Genomic DNA, 16,736 nt, shown 5'->3' on the forward strand with positions numbered 1-16,736 from the left:
CCTGTTTGATGGATTTTATACTGACCAAGGAAGGACTTGCCACCATGCCCCAGGACCAAAGTGGAGGACCCCAGGGCAATTTCACTCTGCATCCTGTGAATCGCAGCTTCTCAGGGAACCACAGCAACCTCTATGCGTGGTGATCCCCCAGGGACACCCTGGAGCTTGTGGTCATGGTAGGTGCCCCTCCTCTGAGGGGCTCCAGCTGGCTGTCCAGGGCCTTGGCATTGAGCAGGAGCACAAAGAGATGCATGAGGAAACAAGAGTGGGGCAGTAGAGAGTCATTGCTCAGAAGACTGTGAAGAGAGAAGCACTTGTCACCTTCACCACATTTGACTTTCACATCCTCTCCTACAGTTCTCCACACAGTGCCCTTTGAAAGCACGGGGTCTGCTGAAAAAAGGAGAAGCCAGTGTTCAGAATTACCTTAAGGGGTGCTGTTGAGACCACAGATACCTGACACATCTTTAGACGGACCCACCTCCGATTTTCCTTAATTTTTTTAGATTTTATTTATTTATTTTTGGAGACAGGGAAGGACAGAGAAAGAGAGGGAGAGAAACATCAATGTGGGGTTGCCTCTTGAGCACCCCCTAATGGGGACTTGGCCTGAAACCCAGGCAGGTGCTCTGGCTGGGAATCGAACCAACGACTTTTTGGTTCTCAGGTTGGTGCTCAATCCACTGAGCCACACCAGCCAGAGCTAATTATGAACAGCATTCTGGATGTCACTTAGCCTCCAAATGGTTGAGTCATGACTTGACATTCATCATTTCCAACAGAGCTTATGGTCTGTATATGAGGATGGTATCAGCAAGGATAGATGGTGTGGTTGACCTTAGAGTATGGTGTCCAGGAAAGACACTCAGGTTTAGAGGTGATCACCAGATGCCTCTAATCCACTGGGTGAGACATGACATGGATTTATCTTCTTTGGGCCTGGTTCCTTATCTGCAAACTGGTGGAACAAATGCTACCACCTTCATCAAATTAGTATGAGGATTCAGTGAATGAATCATTGCCAGCCCCCCAGAACAGAGCTTGACATAAAGAAAACAACGTTCAAGTCTGTTTAACACAAATATGCCTTGAAAGATAGTTTTCTTTCTCTTCAGGGTTTTACACATTGTTGGAATCTGTTGTTCCACCTTGAGAGGCCCCAGATACCCAAGGTCTACGTTGCTAAGTTTTGTAGCAAAAGTTGGGCAGGACTAAGAATTATTAATAATATATGCTCTCTCCATTTCCACACCGACATTAAAGACTTACTATAAAACTACAATAATCTAGACAGTGTGGCCCTGGATGCTGTTGCTCAGTGGATTGGGCACCAACCTGAGAACAAAAGAGTCACCAGTTCAATTCCCCATCAGGGCACATGCCTGGGTTGCAGGCCAGGTTCCCATAGGGGGCGTGCGAGAAGCAACCACACACTGATGTTTCTCTTTCTCTTTTCTCCCTCCCTCCCTATCTCTCTCTCTCAAAATAAATAAATAAAATCATTTTTTAAAAAGACAGTGTGATGTTGGCAAAAGAATAGACAAATAAATGAATCGAAAAGAATAGGAAGCCCACCAGCAGACCCACACAATGTAGTCAACTGGTGTTTGACAAAGAAGCAAAGACAATGTAATGAAGCAAAGATAGTCTCTTCAACAAATGGTTCCAGAACAGCTGAATATCCACCTGCAAAAAAAAATAAGAAGAATAATCTACACACAGACCTTACGGCGTTCACAAAAATTGACTCAAATTAGATCAGAGACCTAAATTTGACATGTAAATTATAAGGCTCCTACAAGATAGGAGAACTTTTTACTATTCCAGGGTGTCTATTTCTTCACATCTGACCCAGACATTCATTCCCTGGTAACCTTACCTTCATGCTATGGATGAAGTTTAGGTTTAAAAAGATGAGAAATTTGGCAGGAGGTAGAATGAATGTGGGAGGTTGGGGTGGTGGGTTGGGTGGAAGAGAATAACAGGAGGGGGAAATGGAGACAACTGTAATTAAACAAAAAATAAAAATAGAAAAATAAAAAGATGAGAAATTGGCCCAGGCTGGGGAGTTCAGTTGAAGTATTGCCCCATACACCCCCCCAAAAAAAAATTTGTGGGTTCAATCCTGTCAGGGCACATACCTAGGTTGCAGTTTCGACCCTGGGTCAGTGTGCATATGAGAAGCAACAGATCAATGTTTCTCTCTCTCTCTCTCTCTCTCTCTCTCTCTCTCTCATCAATAAGCATATCAGGTGAAGATTTTTAAATAAAAATTAAAAATTAATTAATTAAAAATCAAAAGATGAGCAGTTGTGCTGGCTGGGTCACTCAGTTAGTTAGGGTGTCAGACCGACACACCAAGGTTGTAGGTTTAATCCTCAGTCAGGGCACATACAGGAATCAACCAATGAATGCATCAATAAGTGGGACAACAAATGATGTTTTTCTCCCCCTTCCTCTCTCTCTCTCTCTCAAAATCAATAACAAAATTTTAAGATGAGCATTAAGATATCTTATGGGGGAGGAGAAAGACAAAATGTCCTATGGGTCTGGAGATATCTTTCTCATCTACAAGAGAGCTTGCCCCATCATCTCCCTCAAAGGAGCTACCCCTGCCTCCCCACCCCCCATGAATTGGTATATAACTGTTTGCGCAGGCTGAGTGTGATTGAAAACTTAGCACATACGTAACCAGCTTCCTCACACACGCAACCTGTGGTCAACATGGAAACTGGTGGGTGGCCCCGGGTTCTCACTCACTACTTCCTTCATGAGCACTTCCTGTGTACTCATCAAGGCTAAGGTTTCCAAATCATGGAAAGTTGGCTTGAAGCACTCAACTTTATTCTTAGCAAGTCCTATAGATTGGAGGCCCGAGTATGGAAGGATAAGACAGTAGCAATCAGACAGGGACCCTGGACCCAGGGAGAGCAGAGCTTCCAACTTCAGGTCAGAATATGCCAAGGAGTTTGATTGACATCCAAGCTATCATTTAAATCAAGAGTGGACATCGTTGCAGAGACAAGTATAAAGGATACATGGACAATAACAAGGGAGGGTTGGAAATGGGAGAGAGTTGGGGAGGGCTGGGGGCGTGGGCTGGGATGGGGGTAAAAGATAGAAAACTGTACTTAAACAACAATTAAAATAAAATAAAATAAAGAGTGGACATCCCACTTTAGCATTTCTTTTCCAGGATAGCTTCTTTTTTTTTAGTTTTTAAAAAATTTTTAAATTTTATTTTTAGAGAGGGGGAATAGGAGGGAGAAAGAGAAAGAAAGAAAAATCAATGTGTGGTTACTTCACATACACCCCTACTGGGGACATGGCTTGAAAATCAGGCATGTGCCCTGAGTGGGAATCAAACCAGCACTGCTTTATTTCACAGGCCAGCGTTCAATCCACTAAGCCACACCAGGGCTCCAAGGTAGCTTCTGACTAAAATGTTATACACACATGAGAATGACATCTTCCCTCAAAATGTTAGAAAACAGCCCTGACCCATACTACTCAGTGGATGGATCTGGAGATTAATTTGCTCAGTGAAATGAGCCAGTTAGAAAAAGGCAAATACCATATGATCTCACTTATATACGGAATCTAATGAGCAAAATAAACTGATGAACAAAACAGTAACAGAGGCATGGACACATGGGACAGACAGACAACTGTCCAGGGAGAGGGGGGTTGGGAGACTGGTTGAAAAGAAAGCTAAGGGATTGAGAAAAATATGTATATGTATATATAAATACATAGACACAGCCAACAGTGTGGTGATAGTCAGAGGGAAAGAGGATGAAGGCATAGGAGGAAGTGAGGAGGTGGAAGTGGAGGGGCGGGTAAATGGGAACAGAAACAGACTTTGCTTGGGGTGATGGGCTCATGATGCCCTGTGCAGAAAATGTTTTATTGAGTTGTACACTTGAAACCTGCACCCCTAAATTCAAGGTGGATAAAAGACTTAAATATAAGCAGTGACACCATTAAAGTCCTAGAGGAGAACATTGGCAGGAAAATCTCAGATATTTCACGCAGCAACATTTTTACTGATATGTCCCCTAGAGCAAGGGATATAAAGAAAAGAATAAACAAATGGGATCTCATCAAAATAAAAAACTTCGGCATGGCTAAAGAAAACAGCATTAAATAAAAACAAAGATGTTTCTCTCCCTCTCTCCTTCCCTTCCCCTCTAAAGATAAATAAATAAAATCTTAAAAAAAAATAAAAAGACAACCAATTGTATGGGAAAACATCTTTGCCAATGATATCTCAGACAGATTTAATCTCCAAAATATACAAAGAACTCAGACGACTTCACTCTAAGAAGACAACTAACCCAATTAAAAAATGGGCAAAGGACTTGAACAGACACTTCTCCAAGGAGGACATACAGAGGATCCACAGACACATGAAAAGATGTTCAATGTCACTAGCTATCAGAGAGATGCAAATTAAAAGCACAATGAGATACCACTTTACATCAGTCAGAATGTCTGTCATAACACAACAAACAACAAATGTTGGAGAGGTTGTGGGGAAAAGGGGTCCCTAGTTCACCGTTGGGATTGCAGACTAGTACAACCACTATGGAAAACAGTATGGAATTTTCTAAGAAAACTAAAAATGGACCTGCCTTTTGACCCAGCAATTCCACTGCTGGGATTATATCCTAAACCAAAACCAAAAAAAGGCAACGAAAGAAAAAAAAGAACCCTAAAACACCAATCCAAAAGGACCTATGCACCCCAATGTTCATAGCAGCACAATTTACAATAGCCAAGAGCTGGAAGCAACCTAGGTGCCCATCAGTAAATGAACCGGTCAAAAAATTGTGGCACATATACACATGGAATTCTATGTAGCAGAAAGAAAGAAGGAGCTACTACCCTTTGCAACAACATGGATGGAACCGGAAAGCATTATGCTGAGTGAAATAAGCCAGGTGTTGAAAGACAAATACCATATGATCTCAGCTTTAACATAAACCTAAACAACAAAACAAACAAGCAAGCAAAATAAAAACCAAGACACTAAAATAGAGAACAGGGGGACAGTGACCAGAGGGAAGAGGGGAGGGAATTTCAGGGGAAAAAGGGGAAGGATTTACAGGAACTTATGTATAAAGGACACATGTACAACAACTAAGGGGGGTGGAAATGGGAGAGAAGTGGGGAGCACGGAGTGGGGTGGGCTGGGATAGGAGTAAAAAACAGAAAACTGTACTTGAACAGTAATTAAATTTAAAAAAAGAAAAAAAAGAAACCTGCACCCCAACAAATTCAACAAAAAAAACCACTGCTAATAATAGACACACTCAAGTCAAAAAAAATTTAATATGAATGTAACATTTTAATCCTAATTTTTTATTTTATTATATTTTAATATTTAATTTCTCCTGTATAACAGACTAACGCAATGTATTTATGCAAGAAACAGAACAGTTTTTTGCTTAAAGAGTTGCATTTTATTGAAACACTGTAACAAATCTTTATCTTATCATGGTCCTCTCACTTTTTTCATTTTATTTACTCTGAAAAAAATTGTTATTGTTGTCACAAATATTTTTAGAAGATGGAGTTGTCACTCTGTTCTGATGAAACCAATTGACTTACCCAAGTACGTACACGTTGTACACAGGGAGCCAAGGTTTTCTTTTTCTTTTTCCATGATCCTAAGGTTTTTGCTGGAACACTGCCCCATTCCTTCCCTGGGCATAATGTCCCCATTTCAAACTTTAGACACTGAGGTTCAGGCGGGGCAGATGATTGTCAGAGGCCCTGGTTTGGCCTCAGAGAGGATCAGACTGGTCCTGAGCACCCTGCCCCTCCTCACGCCGCCAGGTCAGAGCTGGAGGAAGAGCTACAAACCTTCTCATAACACAATTCACAGCAGAAGTCCCACGGCGACTTGTGCTGGGCTTCGCACACCACATCCTGTGCTGCATGGGCTGCCAAGCTCAGTCCCCACCCTGCTGCCCCACATTCACCGGCAGACTCTGCTATGCTTTCCACACTCGCTGCCCTGCTGGGTGAGTGCCCACGTGGAAGGGAGCTGGAATCCAGGGCACCTGCTTCGGTAACGTGTCTCATTATTCCTGTCTTCCAGGGCTGTGTCTGTGCCAGTGGATCGGTGCCCAGAAACGTGAGTTTTTTCCTCCAAAAGCCCCCGAGTCCCTCTTCTGGGTTCAGACTGGGCGTGCTGTCCCCATTTCAAAATGTAGGCGCCGACCCGGAAATGAGTTTCAGGTGGGGCAGACAAAATGCACCCACTCGAGAACAAGTGTCAGAGGAGACAGGGGCTCTGGCTGGCTAGGAGGGCTTGAGGCTATGGGCTGGGTAGAAATGAGAAGGGAAGGGGCTCCATCTAGAACCCCAGCCTCCAATCCCCTTCCAGAGACCCTCTCGAAACCCATCATCTGGGCCAAGCCTGGTTCCATAATTCCAAATGGAATGGCGGCGATCATCTGGTGCGAGGGGACTTACAGGGCCATTGAGTACCAACTGCATTTTGACGGACATCTTTCCACCTTGGAGAGACCAAACCCCCCTGGAATTACAAACAAAGTCAAGTTCTCCATCCGGCCCATGACCTCACACACTGCAGGGCAATACAGGTGCTTCTACAGAAAGGGGGAGCTCTGGTCAGAGCCCAGTGACCCTCTGGATCTGGTGGTAACAGGTAACTACCCTATTCTCTACCTTTCTGTCTCTTCCAAGCCTCGCTCAGATACTGTTCATCTTGGGGGTCAAGGGTTTGATCGTTTCCTGTAGGCGTTATCTATTGAGAGTTATCTGTATGTCCTGGGGCAGAATTTGTCTTAGGTCACGTTCTTTAGGTAAGAGACTCTGAGGTGGATGTTTGTGGGCAGGGAGGATGACCCAGGGAGTGGCCTCAGAAACAGCACCTGTCACGGATGAGGGACACAGACTGGGCAGAGGAGGCTGGACTGTGATACTTAATCTGAACCCAGCCAAGCACATGGGAAACTCTAGATCAGAGATGGCCCTTCAAAGTGGTCTCAGAATGCTGCTAGGGGACCCCCAGCATCAACCAGTGATTGGATGAGAACCATTCCTAAGGAAGTTCCAGACAGAGACCCTTGCTCTTGTAGCGTTCGTAGTCTTCATTCTTTTAATCCTCAGCTGAGGGTGTGTTCATCGATTTTAGAGAGAGAGAGAGCAAGGAAGGAAGAGAGAGAGAAACATCAATCTGTTGCCTCCTGTATGTGTCCCAACCAGGGATTGAACCCATGACTTAGGCACGTGCCCTGACTGGGCATCAAAGCTGCAAACTTCTGGTGTATGGGATGACGCTCCAATCAATTGAGCCACCTGGCCAGGGTGGCACTGGCATTCTTGTAGGAGGAAACAGGCCACCAGTCAAACTCCAGATACATAAATCACTTAGATAGAGCATGAGGAGAAAATGGCGGCATAAAAGTAAAGACAACATAGGATGGAGTGACAGGGACTGGGAGGGAGAATACACTCAGGCTCCCTTCACCTGAGGCATGTTTACAAACTTAGGCAAACATGGGGTCACCTGGAGTGCTTGTAAGATACAGGTGATGCTAGAACACTCACATGCATGGGATCTCCATTCTCAGTCCCAAAAGGGAGAATTAACCCAAGTGTCTCTTGACAAATGAAGGGGTCAACATTGGGACCTACTCATACAATGAAGTACTATTCAGACTTAAAAAAGAAGGAAACTCTGTCCTGGCCAGTGTGGCTAAGTTGGTTGGTCTTCCAGTAAACCAAAGGTCATGGGTTCAATTCCCAGTCAGGGCACATGCCTGGGTTTCGGATCTGGTTCCCAGTCAAGGCACAAATAGAAGGCAACCAATTGATGTTTCTCTCCTGCATCAATATTTCTTTCTCTCTCTCTTTTTCTCTCTCTCTCTCAAATCAATAAACATATTTTTGAAAAGGAAGGAAATTAAGAACAAACTGACAATAACCAGAGGAGAGGTAGGAGGGGATAATGGGGGGAAAAGGGGAAAGGGTTTTCAGGAACATGTATAAAGGACACATGGACAAAACCAAAGGGGGGTAGGATGAAGGGTGGGAAGTAGGAATGGCTGGAGTTGGAGGGGAGTGGGGAAGGGAAAATGGAAACAACTGTAATTGAACAACAATAAATTATTTTTGAAAAAGAAGGAAATCCTGACACATGCTGTAATGTGGGTGAACCCCCCATTGAAATAAGCCCGTTGCAAAAGGAAAATTACTGAATGACTCCTCTTGTTGGAGGCACCTAGAGTCATCAAACTCACAGAGACGGAAAGTAGAATGGTGGGTGCTAAGGTGGGGGAGGGAAGAGGAAATTATGGTTTAATGGGGACGGAGTTTCAATTTCACAAGGTGAAAACAGTTCTGTGGCTGGATGCTGGTGATGGTGGCACTTAACACCACCGAACTATACACTGAGAAGTGCTTAAAATAATACATTTTATGGCACATGTATTTTACAACAATTAAAAATAACGATTTTTTTTTTTACAACAAGGATGGCTGCCCCACCCCTGAGTTTCTGATGCAGTAGGTACAGGGCAGAGCCTGAAATTTTGCATTTCTTTTTCTTTGTACCCTCAACTGAGGACATGCTTATTGATTTGACAGAGAGAGAGAGGTAGGGAGGAGACATAGAGAGAGAGAAACATCCATTAGTTGCCTCTCTCAGATGACCAAACCCACAGCCTAGGCATGTGCCTTGACCAGAAATCAAAGCTGCAAACTTTCTGTTTATGGGGTGACACTCTAACTAACCAACTGAGCCATGTGGCCAGGCCTGAGGATTTGCATTTATAACAAGCTTACAGATGATGCTGATGTTGCTGGTCCCAAGGACCAAACTCTGTAGGGAACCGCTGCTGTAGGGCAATTCCCAGAGAGAGAGAGACTTGCCTGTACACCCCTGCAAGCTACGGGAGTATCTCAGTCCTGAAGGGAGAGATCCTAGTGGGTACATCTACGACCGAGACAAATTTAGGACACAGAAGAGACCAAAATTCTGGGGAGTGACTCCTGGCCTTAAAGACAAGGGGTGGCAGGAGGTGTAGGAGGCAGGTAAAGATGCCCTTCACCTTCCACAACCTTCTCTCACAGGAATGTATGACACACCCACCCTCTCGGTTCATCCGGGGTCTAAGGTGATCCCGGGAGAAAATGTGACCTTCCATTGCCATCTAGAGACTACAACAGGCACATTCTTTCTGCTCAAGGAGGGGAGAGCCAGCAGCCCACAGCGCAGTAATGGAAAATTTCAAGCAGAGTTCCCTGTGGGGCCTGTGACCACCGCCCATTCAGGAACATACAGGTGTTTTGGTTCTTACAACAACTACATGTGGTCTTTCCCCAGTGAGACTGTGGTGCTCCTGGTCACAGGTGAGGAAACCCCCAATTTTACCCCGTGGTTTTTTGTAGAGAAGAACAGGAGAGAAATAAGGAGGGGAGGGCACACAGAGGAGGTGGGAAGACCCAAGGAAGCCCCCAAACCCTTACTTGTGTCCTTGTCCCCATTGTCAGGAGACGTCGAGGACACCAGTCTTGTACCCACAGGACAGCCCTCTTCTGGTGAGTAACAGGGAGGACATCAAAGCCCCCCAACCACCATGACCTGTGGGTCCATCGGTCAACCACACAGACACCCTTGCCCTTGAAGCACTTGTATTGTTTTGCAGAAGATAGACCATGAGTCAAAGTCAGGGGATGTAAATCAATCAGGTAGTTCATGAGAAAGACACGGTAGTGTGGGGGAAAAGTCCAAACAGAACGCGTGGCGTTGAGGTGATGGGGAGGGCAGGTGGCAATGTCCAAAAGACAAGGAGACATCTGAGTGAATACTGTGGCTGTTGAAAGAAATAAGCTTCCTTTGTAAAAAAAAAAAATTATTTTTAGACAGAGGGGAAGGGAGGGAGAAAGAAAGGGAGAGAAACATCAATGTGTGGTTGCCTCTCACACACCCCGCACTGGTGACCTGGGCTGCAACCCCAGCATTGCCCTGACTGGGAACTGAACAGGTGACCCTTTGGTTTGTGGACTGGCACTCAAGCCACTGAGCTACACCAGCCAGGGCGAAAGAAGCTTTCAGAGAGAGGGAATAGCCATGCATATGCCCTGTAGCAGGTAGGTGGCCAATGGGATTTTTAAAAACAAACAAACAAGGAAGGAAGGAAGGCAGTGGGACTGGAAATCATACCAGGTGGGCATGAGAAGGGGTCAGAAAAGCTCATTTGGGACCTTGAAAAAATGGAAAGACTGAATTCTACTGTGTGTGAGGAATAAGTGGGAGAAGAGGGAATAATTTTCAGGAACATGGATAAAAGACACATGGACAAAACCAAAGTGAGGTAGGATCGAGGGTGGGAAGTGGGGATGGTTGAGATGGGTGGGAGGGGGGGGAATGGAGACAATGGTACTTGAACAACAATAAGAAAGTTTAAAAAATAAAGGGAAAGATTAAGAAAAGAAGTGGGATTGATTGGCCTAGTGAGGAAACTGAGGCTCATAGAGAAGACAGGCCTGGCGTGAAGACACACATGTATTAATCCCAGTGCTGAGTTCTTGCTCACACTCATCTGCCTTTTAACTCTCCCATTCTGCTGGTCCAGTCAAGCCACTGGGCCCCGAGGGTGGGGTGGGGACCTTGAAAAGCAATATACAATGTCGTGGGACATACCCCAGGGACAGAGAGGTTGGAGTGCAAGAGGCCAACACCATCCCTTGTCCTCACTTACCCACTTTCTTTACCTTCTGCAGATGCTCGGGAGCCCTCCTTGTTCACCACAAAGGTGGTGGGATTCCAGAAAGGTAAGCAGGCCCCCAGGCATGTGGCCAGGACAAGAGACAGGATCTGATGACACCGTTAGGCTCTGGTCAGTGACCACTGTTCTTCTGGTCTCAGGTGGTGCCATCTGGAATCAGCGAGCTGACACTGTCCTACGGGTGGGTCTCATGTTCCTGGTCCTGGTGGCCCTTGTGTGTGTCCTGACTGAAGACTGGCTCCGCAGGAAGATGACAGAAGAGAGAGCCAATGAGGCTTCGAGTCAGGAATGCAGGGTGAAGTTCAGGACCCAGAGAGCCCTGGAAAAATGACCGAGAGATGCAGTGGCCATCGGTAAAGCTGAACTCTGACCTTGACCTTGGGCCACATGACCTCCGTGTTTGGGGGAAACCAAGGGGTGTGTGCGTGGAGTTCGATGCACCATCCTGGGGGCAGCAGGAAGGGAGGATGAAGATGCTAAGTTCTTCTGCAGGCAGATCCCACTGTCTCTTAGAACTCTGGGTTCTAAGTATTTGTATTGTTGTTGAATTTATTAGGTTGATATTGATTAATTAAATTATACAAATTTGGGGTATACAATTCTACAATACATCACCTGTATGTTGTACTGTGTGCCCACGCCACCTCAAGCCAAGTTTCCTTCCATCACCATTTATTCCCCCTTTTCCCTCTCCTACCTCCCAACTCTCCCCTTTCCCTCTGGGAATCACCATACTGTTGTCTGTGATGGGTTGTTTGTTTGTTTGTTTGTTTGTTTGTTTGTTTGTTTTTGCTTAATCCCTTCACCTTTTTCACCCAGCCCCAATCCACCCCCCTCTGACAGCTGTCAGTCTGTTCTCTGTATCTATGACTCTGTGGAATAGTACTTGGCTGAAAAAAAAAAAAAAAAAAGAAGAAGAAGAAGAAGAAAGTCCTACCCTTCGGGACAACATGGATAGACCTGGAGAGTATCACGTGCCATGGAATGAGCCAATCAGAGAAAGACAAACACCACGCAATTTCACTTTTATGTGGCATCTCACATGTGGCTTTAATGAGTGCTTTTTTCTATCACTTCCTCCTGGGTCCCTAGAGGGGGCAGGGAGGGAGGAGGAAGTGAGAACGGAGGGGCTGGCTGATTGTTTGTTACAAAGGTTTCTTGGGAACATTCACGTAACATTTCTGTTAACTTCTCAATGGTCAGAACTTAATAGCTTAAGAAGCAAGCTATAATGGGAGGTTGAGCAATGTAGCCTTTGTTCTGGGTGGCTCTGTGGCTGGCTCAACACCAATAAAGTCATGAGTAATGTCATAGGGTCTCCCTAGACTACCGCAGTCTCTGTTACAAGCCCCTGCTCTGCGTTGGGCCCTGTCGAAAGTATCACACACTGAGGCAAACATGATCCCTGACATGACAAGACACTGCCAGGAGGAGTACAGACCTTAAAGAAGCAAGTCAATAAAAAAGGGGGTAAGTCTTGTGATAGAGGAAATACAGAATGCGCTTAGAGCCCATTCCTATGCAATATACCATTTAGTAGACCTGGAGAAGCGGGTAGGGGTGATGTCTGTTGATGCAAAAGGTGTCTGTTCATGATCCCAACTCATGCAAAGGCTGAGGTGCAAGACAAAGGGTGAAAAACATTCAGTGTAGCTAGAGGTTTGTTTGTTTGTTTGTTTGTTTGTTTGTTTGTTTCAAATACAGTTGTCTCCATTTTCCTCCCACCACTACCCACTCCCACCCCAGCCATCCCCACTCCCCACCCTTGATCCTACCCCCCTTGGGATTTATCCATGAGTTTGGATTGTGAGAGAAAGAGTGGGAGATGCTAAGCAAATGCAGAAGACAGATCAAGCATGGTCACGGGCCCCACCTAATAAATACACATTTTATCCTGGAGGCAATGGGAATTCATTAAGCCATTTTTATCAAGGATGTGATCTGGTGAATAGTGCATGGTGTAAAGAGCCTTCTGGGGGAAATAAGAATGTGGGAGAGGAAAAAAACATGAAGAAAAGGGAGAAGAGTTGAAGATGGATCGTCTATTTCTAGATTTGACAACCAGGGACATACGGATGCCACCAGTAACCCAGAGGGATGTCCAGCTAGGGGGGATGGGTACACAGTCTTAAGAGTTGGCAAATATATATTCTCCTGTTCTCATACTGCGAGATTTCCTTGATAATTTGGGGAGCTTTAGGTTTCAACGTTCGCTTTAGAATTAGCCAGTTTTCACAAAATACCCACCTAAGTTGCGCATGAGATCATATTAAAGCTACAGATGAATTTAGGGGAAGACCATCATCCTGTTGATCTTTCTGTCCATAGAAGACTCAAACCAGAGAGGTGGTATGTTTCACCGTTCAGTTACATGTTCACTGATTTCTCCAAATAATATTGTGTTGTCTTCCATGCAGAGAATGTGCATGTCTTTTGTTAGCTATCCACCAGGTATATCCACACTAACATGATTCTTTTCTTAAGATGTATTTATTTATTTTTAGAGAGAGGGGAAGAGAGGGAGAAAGGGAGGGAGAAAAACATCAAAGTGCGATAGAAACATCAATTGGTTGCCTCTCGTATGCACCCCAGTCAGGGACCTGGCCTGCAACCCGGCATGTGCTGTGACTGGGAATCGAACCAGCGACCTTTTGGTTTGCAGGACGGTGCCCAACCCACCGAGCAGCACCAGTCAGGGCCACAGTGCTGTGATTCTTATTTCATGAGTGGTATCATTCTTTAAATAATGTTATTGCTATGGGTGGTTGCTGGTCTTATAAAATAAAATCTACTTGTGTCTGTTAAAGTTCACATCTTGATTTTAGCAGTTTTAGGTTATGTTTAATTCAAAAATGTTTAGGGTTTTTTGTTCTTCTAACATTGATTTTTCACAGTCTTACTACTTAGAACATCTGGGACATGAATAAAGTAGAAGTAAAGATAGCAGATACCTTTTTCTCAGTACCAATATTGAGGGGAATATTTTTAATATTTCACCATTGTGTAAGCTAGTCACTCTAATGTCTTGTCAATATTGTCCCAGTTAGAAAACACCTTTGTATTCTTCTTGTGCTAAACTTTTTTTCCATTTGAAGATAACAAAGACATCCAATGAGACTAGTTGAGAGGCCCCTGCATTATTCCAGGTAAAAGTTGATAATTACTCAGAGAAGGTGGGCACCCCTGACATATTTTAGGCACAGAAGCCAAACTTCATTTTATTGTTTAGAAATAGCTCTGGCTGGTGTGGCTCAGTGGATTGAGCACCGGCTGGCAAACCAAAGGATCACTGGTTCAATTCCTGGTCAGGGCACATGCCTGGGTTGCAGGCCAGGTTCCTGATGGGGGTTGCATGAGAGGCAGCCACACGTTGATGTTTCTCTCCCTCTCATCTCCCTCTCTTCCCCTCTGTCTAAAAATAAAATCTTTTACAAAAATTTTTTTTAAAGAAATGATGGCTGAGCATGTGGCTGAGTCAGAAAAAACTCTGAAGTTTGTAAATTGGGCAACTGCATGAAGGAAAGGGACATTTTCCTCTAATTCACACTCATACCCATTGATGTTAATACAGTGGATAAACCTTGAGAGCTATGGCAGGAAAAAGATATTTGGGGGCAGAGTCAGAGACACAAAGTAGCGATTCATCTTCCCAAAGTGAACTATGCTTCAATTGAAATAGGACTGACCTGTAACATTGTGTAAGTTTAAGTTGTGAAGTGTATTGATTTGATACATTTACATATTATAACATGATTGTAGTGTTTGCTAACCCTTCTATGGTGTCACGGAGTTACTCCTTTTTTGTGGTGAGACAAATTAAGATCTAGTCCCTTAGCAAAAATAAAATATTGTTGTCTGTCTCCCTTGAACTGTGCATTCGACCTCCAGGACTTATTTATCTACTACTTGCAAGCTTTTACCCTTAAACATCATCTCCCCATTTCCCCCACCCCCAGCCCTTGGTAACCACCATCAACTGTGTTTCTACAAGTTCAGCTTCTACAGATTTCACATACAAATCTGCAGATCATACAGTGTTTGTCTGTCTTTGTCTGACTTATTTGACTTTGCATAATGCCCTTCAGGTTCATCCGTGTCGTACCAAATGCAAGATTTCTTCCTTTCGTATGGCTGAATAGTGTGTGTGTGTGTGTGTGTGTGTGTGTGTGTGTGTGTGTGTGGCAGGCACAGTTGTCCCTTTACACCACAACACTGCTCAAGCCCATCTCCTTTGCTGAAGGACCATCTGGCTTTGCAGGCCAATGCTACTGTACCTCAGTATCATGGATATAGAAGAGGTGACATGTAAAGACTTAGCAACTGTATTCGAATACCAATAAAATTTTTTGTCTTTTAAAGGAAAGAAAAAAGAAAAAAACTTAACACAGCATCTCTTTCCTGGCCTCACCCAGCCTCTTTTCCTTCTGCATTGACCTCAGGTTCTTGTGAATTCCCAGTTACAACAACAAGACAGGATCTCCAGTCTGCCTTCCTGGTCTTTCTTCATCCCATTTCATACAACAAATCTATTGCAGAATCAGGAGGCCCAAATTTGATCTCTGTAAAAAAAATAATAAAAATAAAAATAAAAAACTGTGTGCCTGTGGCAACCCATGTCCCCTCTATCCCCCCTTTCCATTTGCCAAAAGGAAGGAATGTAGATCCTTCTTACCAATGTTATGAGGACAAGATGGCATCCCCACCCCAGGGCAAAGTTTCCCAGCTCTGACTTACAGACAGGGTTTCAAGCTTCGGATTATTGAGCCAATTCTGCAGATGAAGGTGCCTCTCTCTGGTCTCACTGGCCCATGGATGTGGAGACCCACTTCCCCCGAGTAATTTCCCGACACCTCCTGTCCCTCCTCAGCCCCTGGGAACTGGTTTCTCACCCCCTGGTTGTTTTCGTGACAAACGCTATGGGCTTCCTGAAACTTGCAGTGGACATTTCTGAACCTTTTTATCTGTGTTCCTCTGCTGGCTGCCTGTGACCACTTCCTCCCTGCCTTGTCACTTGGCTGGCTTCCTCTTCTCATTTTATGACTGTTCTTACAACACCAGGGTTGCAGCCTCTCCAACGCCAGAGCTCTGGGGGGTTTCGGCCAGCAGGCCCTCCTTTCTCCGGACACAAGTCTGGGGGGATCTCATTGAAGTCCGTGGTTTTAATTTCTCCAAGATGCATACCCAAACCTGTTTCACTGAACGCTAATTTTTTCCCCTGGAACTTCAGGTCATTTTATGAGGTGTTTTCAACTAATCTGAACTCACCAACTTCCTACCCACAAAACTTGTCCTCTAACTTGCAAAACTCCCCACCGTGTTCATGGTCACTTTGCTTTCCTCTCTACACCTACACTTACGCTTCTGATCACTGTGAGGAAAATGTGTCACACGAATCAGCAGGTAATAATACAGTTGAATATTTATGGGTTGTGGATACAAGTGTATAGTTTTATCATTTCTCCCCACAAGTGTTCTTATGTCTATTTATCTTTTGACATTCTGGTCAGGTACAGGTCATAGAAAAACATTATTTTCCAGGAGGTTCAGTACAAGAGTGTGTGATGCATATTTTTTTTCACTTTTGTTCTTTAAGTTGATAGAATTTAGTGAGCTAAAGCTTGCATCATCTTATTCACCAATGTCACCCCAATACATTTAATTAAAAGATAAATGTTGATTATATGTAAGCATTTTAAAAGATTATCTGTCTTCTGTAGGAGTGTATTATATATAATACATATAAGACAGTATAATAGTTTATTTTTTAATGTCACATGTTTTCTGTGACACACATATGTAACACTTGCAACTCCCAGTATTTTTACTGACATGCAGACATTGGTAAATACTTTTGCCTTCCATGTTCCTGCATGTCACTTGCAAGATATCACAAACCCTAACATGTATTGTCCTCACCTTTTCCATTAATCTTTTTCTTTAGATTGGCTACAACATACATATCGCATATGT

At 44.2% G+C, this 16,736-nt stretch overlaps 1 protein-coding gene across 1 annotated transcript; it reads left to right on the top strand.

Annotated features, from left to right (window-relative positions):
* Positions 1 to 5,798: 5,798 nt before the first annotated feature.
* NCR1 (natural cytotoxicity triggering receptor 1) lies at positions 5,799 to 14,640 on the top strand. Its single transcript, XM_037159835.2, has 7 exons — positions 5,799 to 6,029; positions 6,107 to 6,142; positions 6,395 to 6,679; positions 9,109 to 9,387; positions 9,529 to 9,576; positions 10,762 to 10,812; positions 10,907 to 14,640. Exons 1-7 carry the CDS (start codon positions 6,002 to 6,004, stop codon positions 11,095 to 11,097), a joined length of 918 nt encoding a protein of 305 aa, XP_037015730.2. The 5' UTR covers positions 5,799 to 6,001; the 3' UTR covers positions 11,098 to 14,640.
* The last annotated feature ends 2,096 nt before the right edge of the window (positions 14,641 to 16,736 follow it).

The sequence above is a fragment of the Artibeus jamaicensis genome, unplaced genomic scaffold (assembly GCF_021234435.1).
Source record: "Artibeus jamaicensis isolate MK-2021 breed Jamaican fruit bat unplaced genomic scaffold, CSHL_Jam_final scaffold_2693, whole genome shotgun sequence".
Taxonomy (NCBI): Eukaryota; Metazoa; Chordata; class Mammalia; order Chiroptera; family Phyllostomidae; genus Artibeus; species Artibeus jamaicensis.

What these genes read in the sequence shown, in the direction of transcription:
- NCR1 (XM_037159835.2), top strand. Translation starts at nt 6,002, where the DNA reads ATGCTTTCCACACTCGCTGCCCTGCTGG. An exon ending in GTGGATCGGTGCCCAGAAAC is followed by an intron (nt 6,143 to 6,394) that starts GTGAGTTTTTTC and finishes ATCCCCTTCCAG; the next exon opens with AGACCCTCTCGAAACCCATC. An exon ending in GGTGGTGGGATTCCAGAAAG is followed by an intron (nt 10,813 to 10,906) that starts GTAAGCAGGCCC and finishes TTCTGGTCTCAG; the next exon opens with GTGGTGCCATCTGGAATCAG.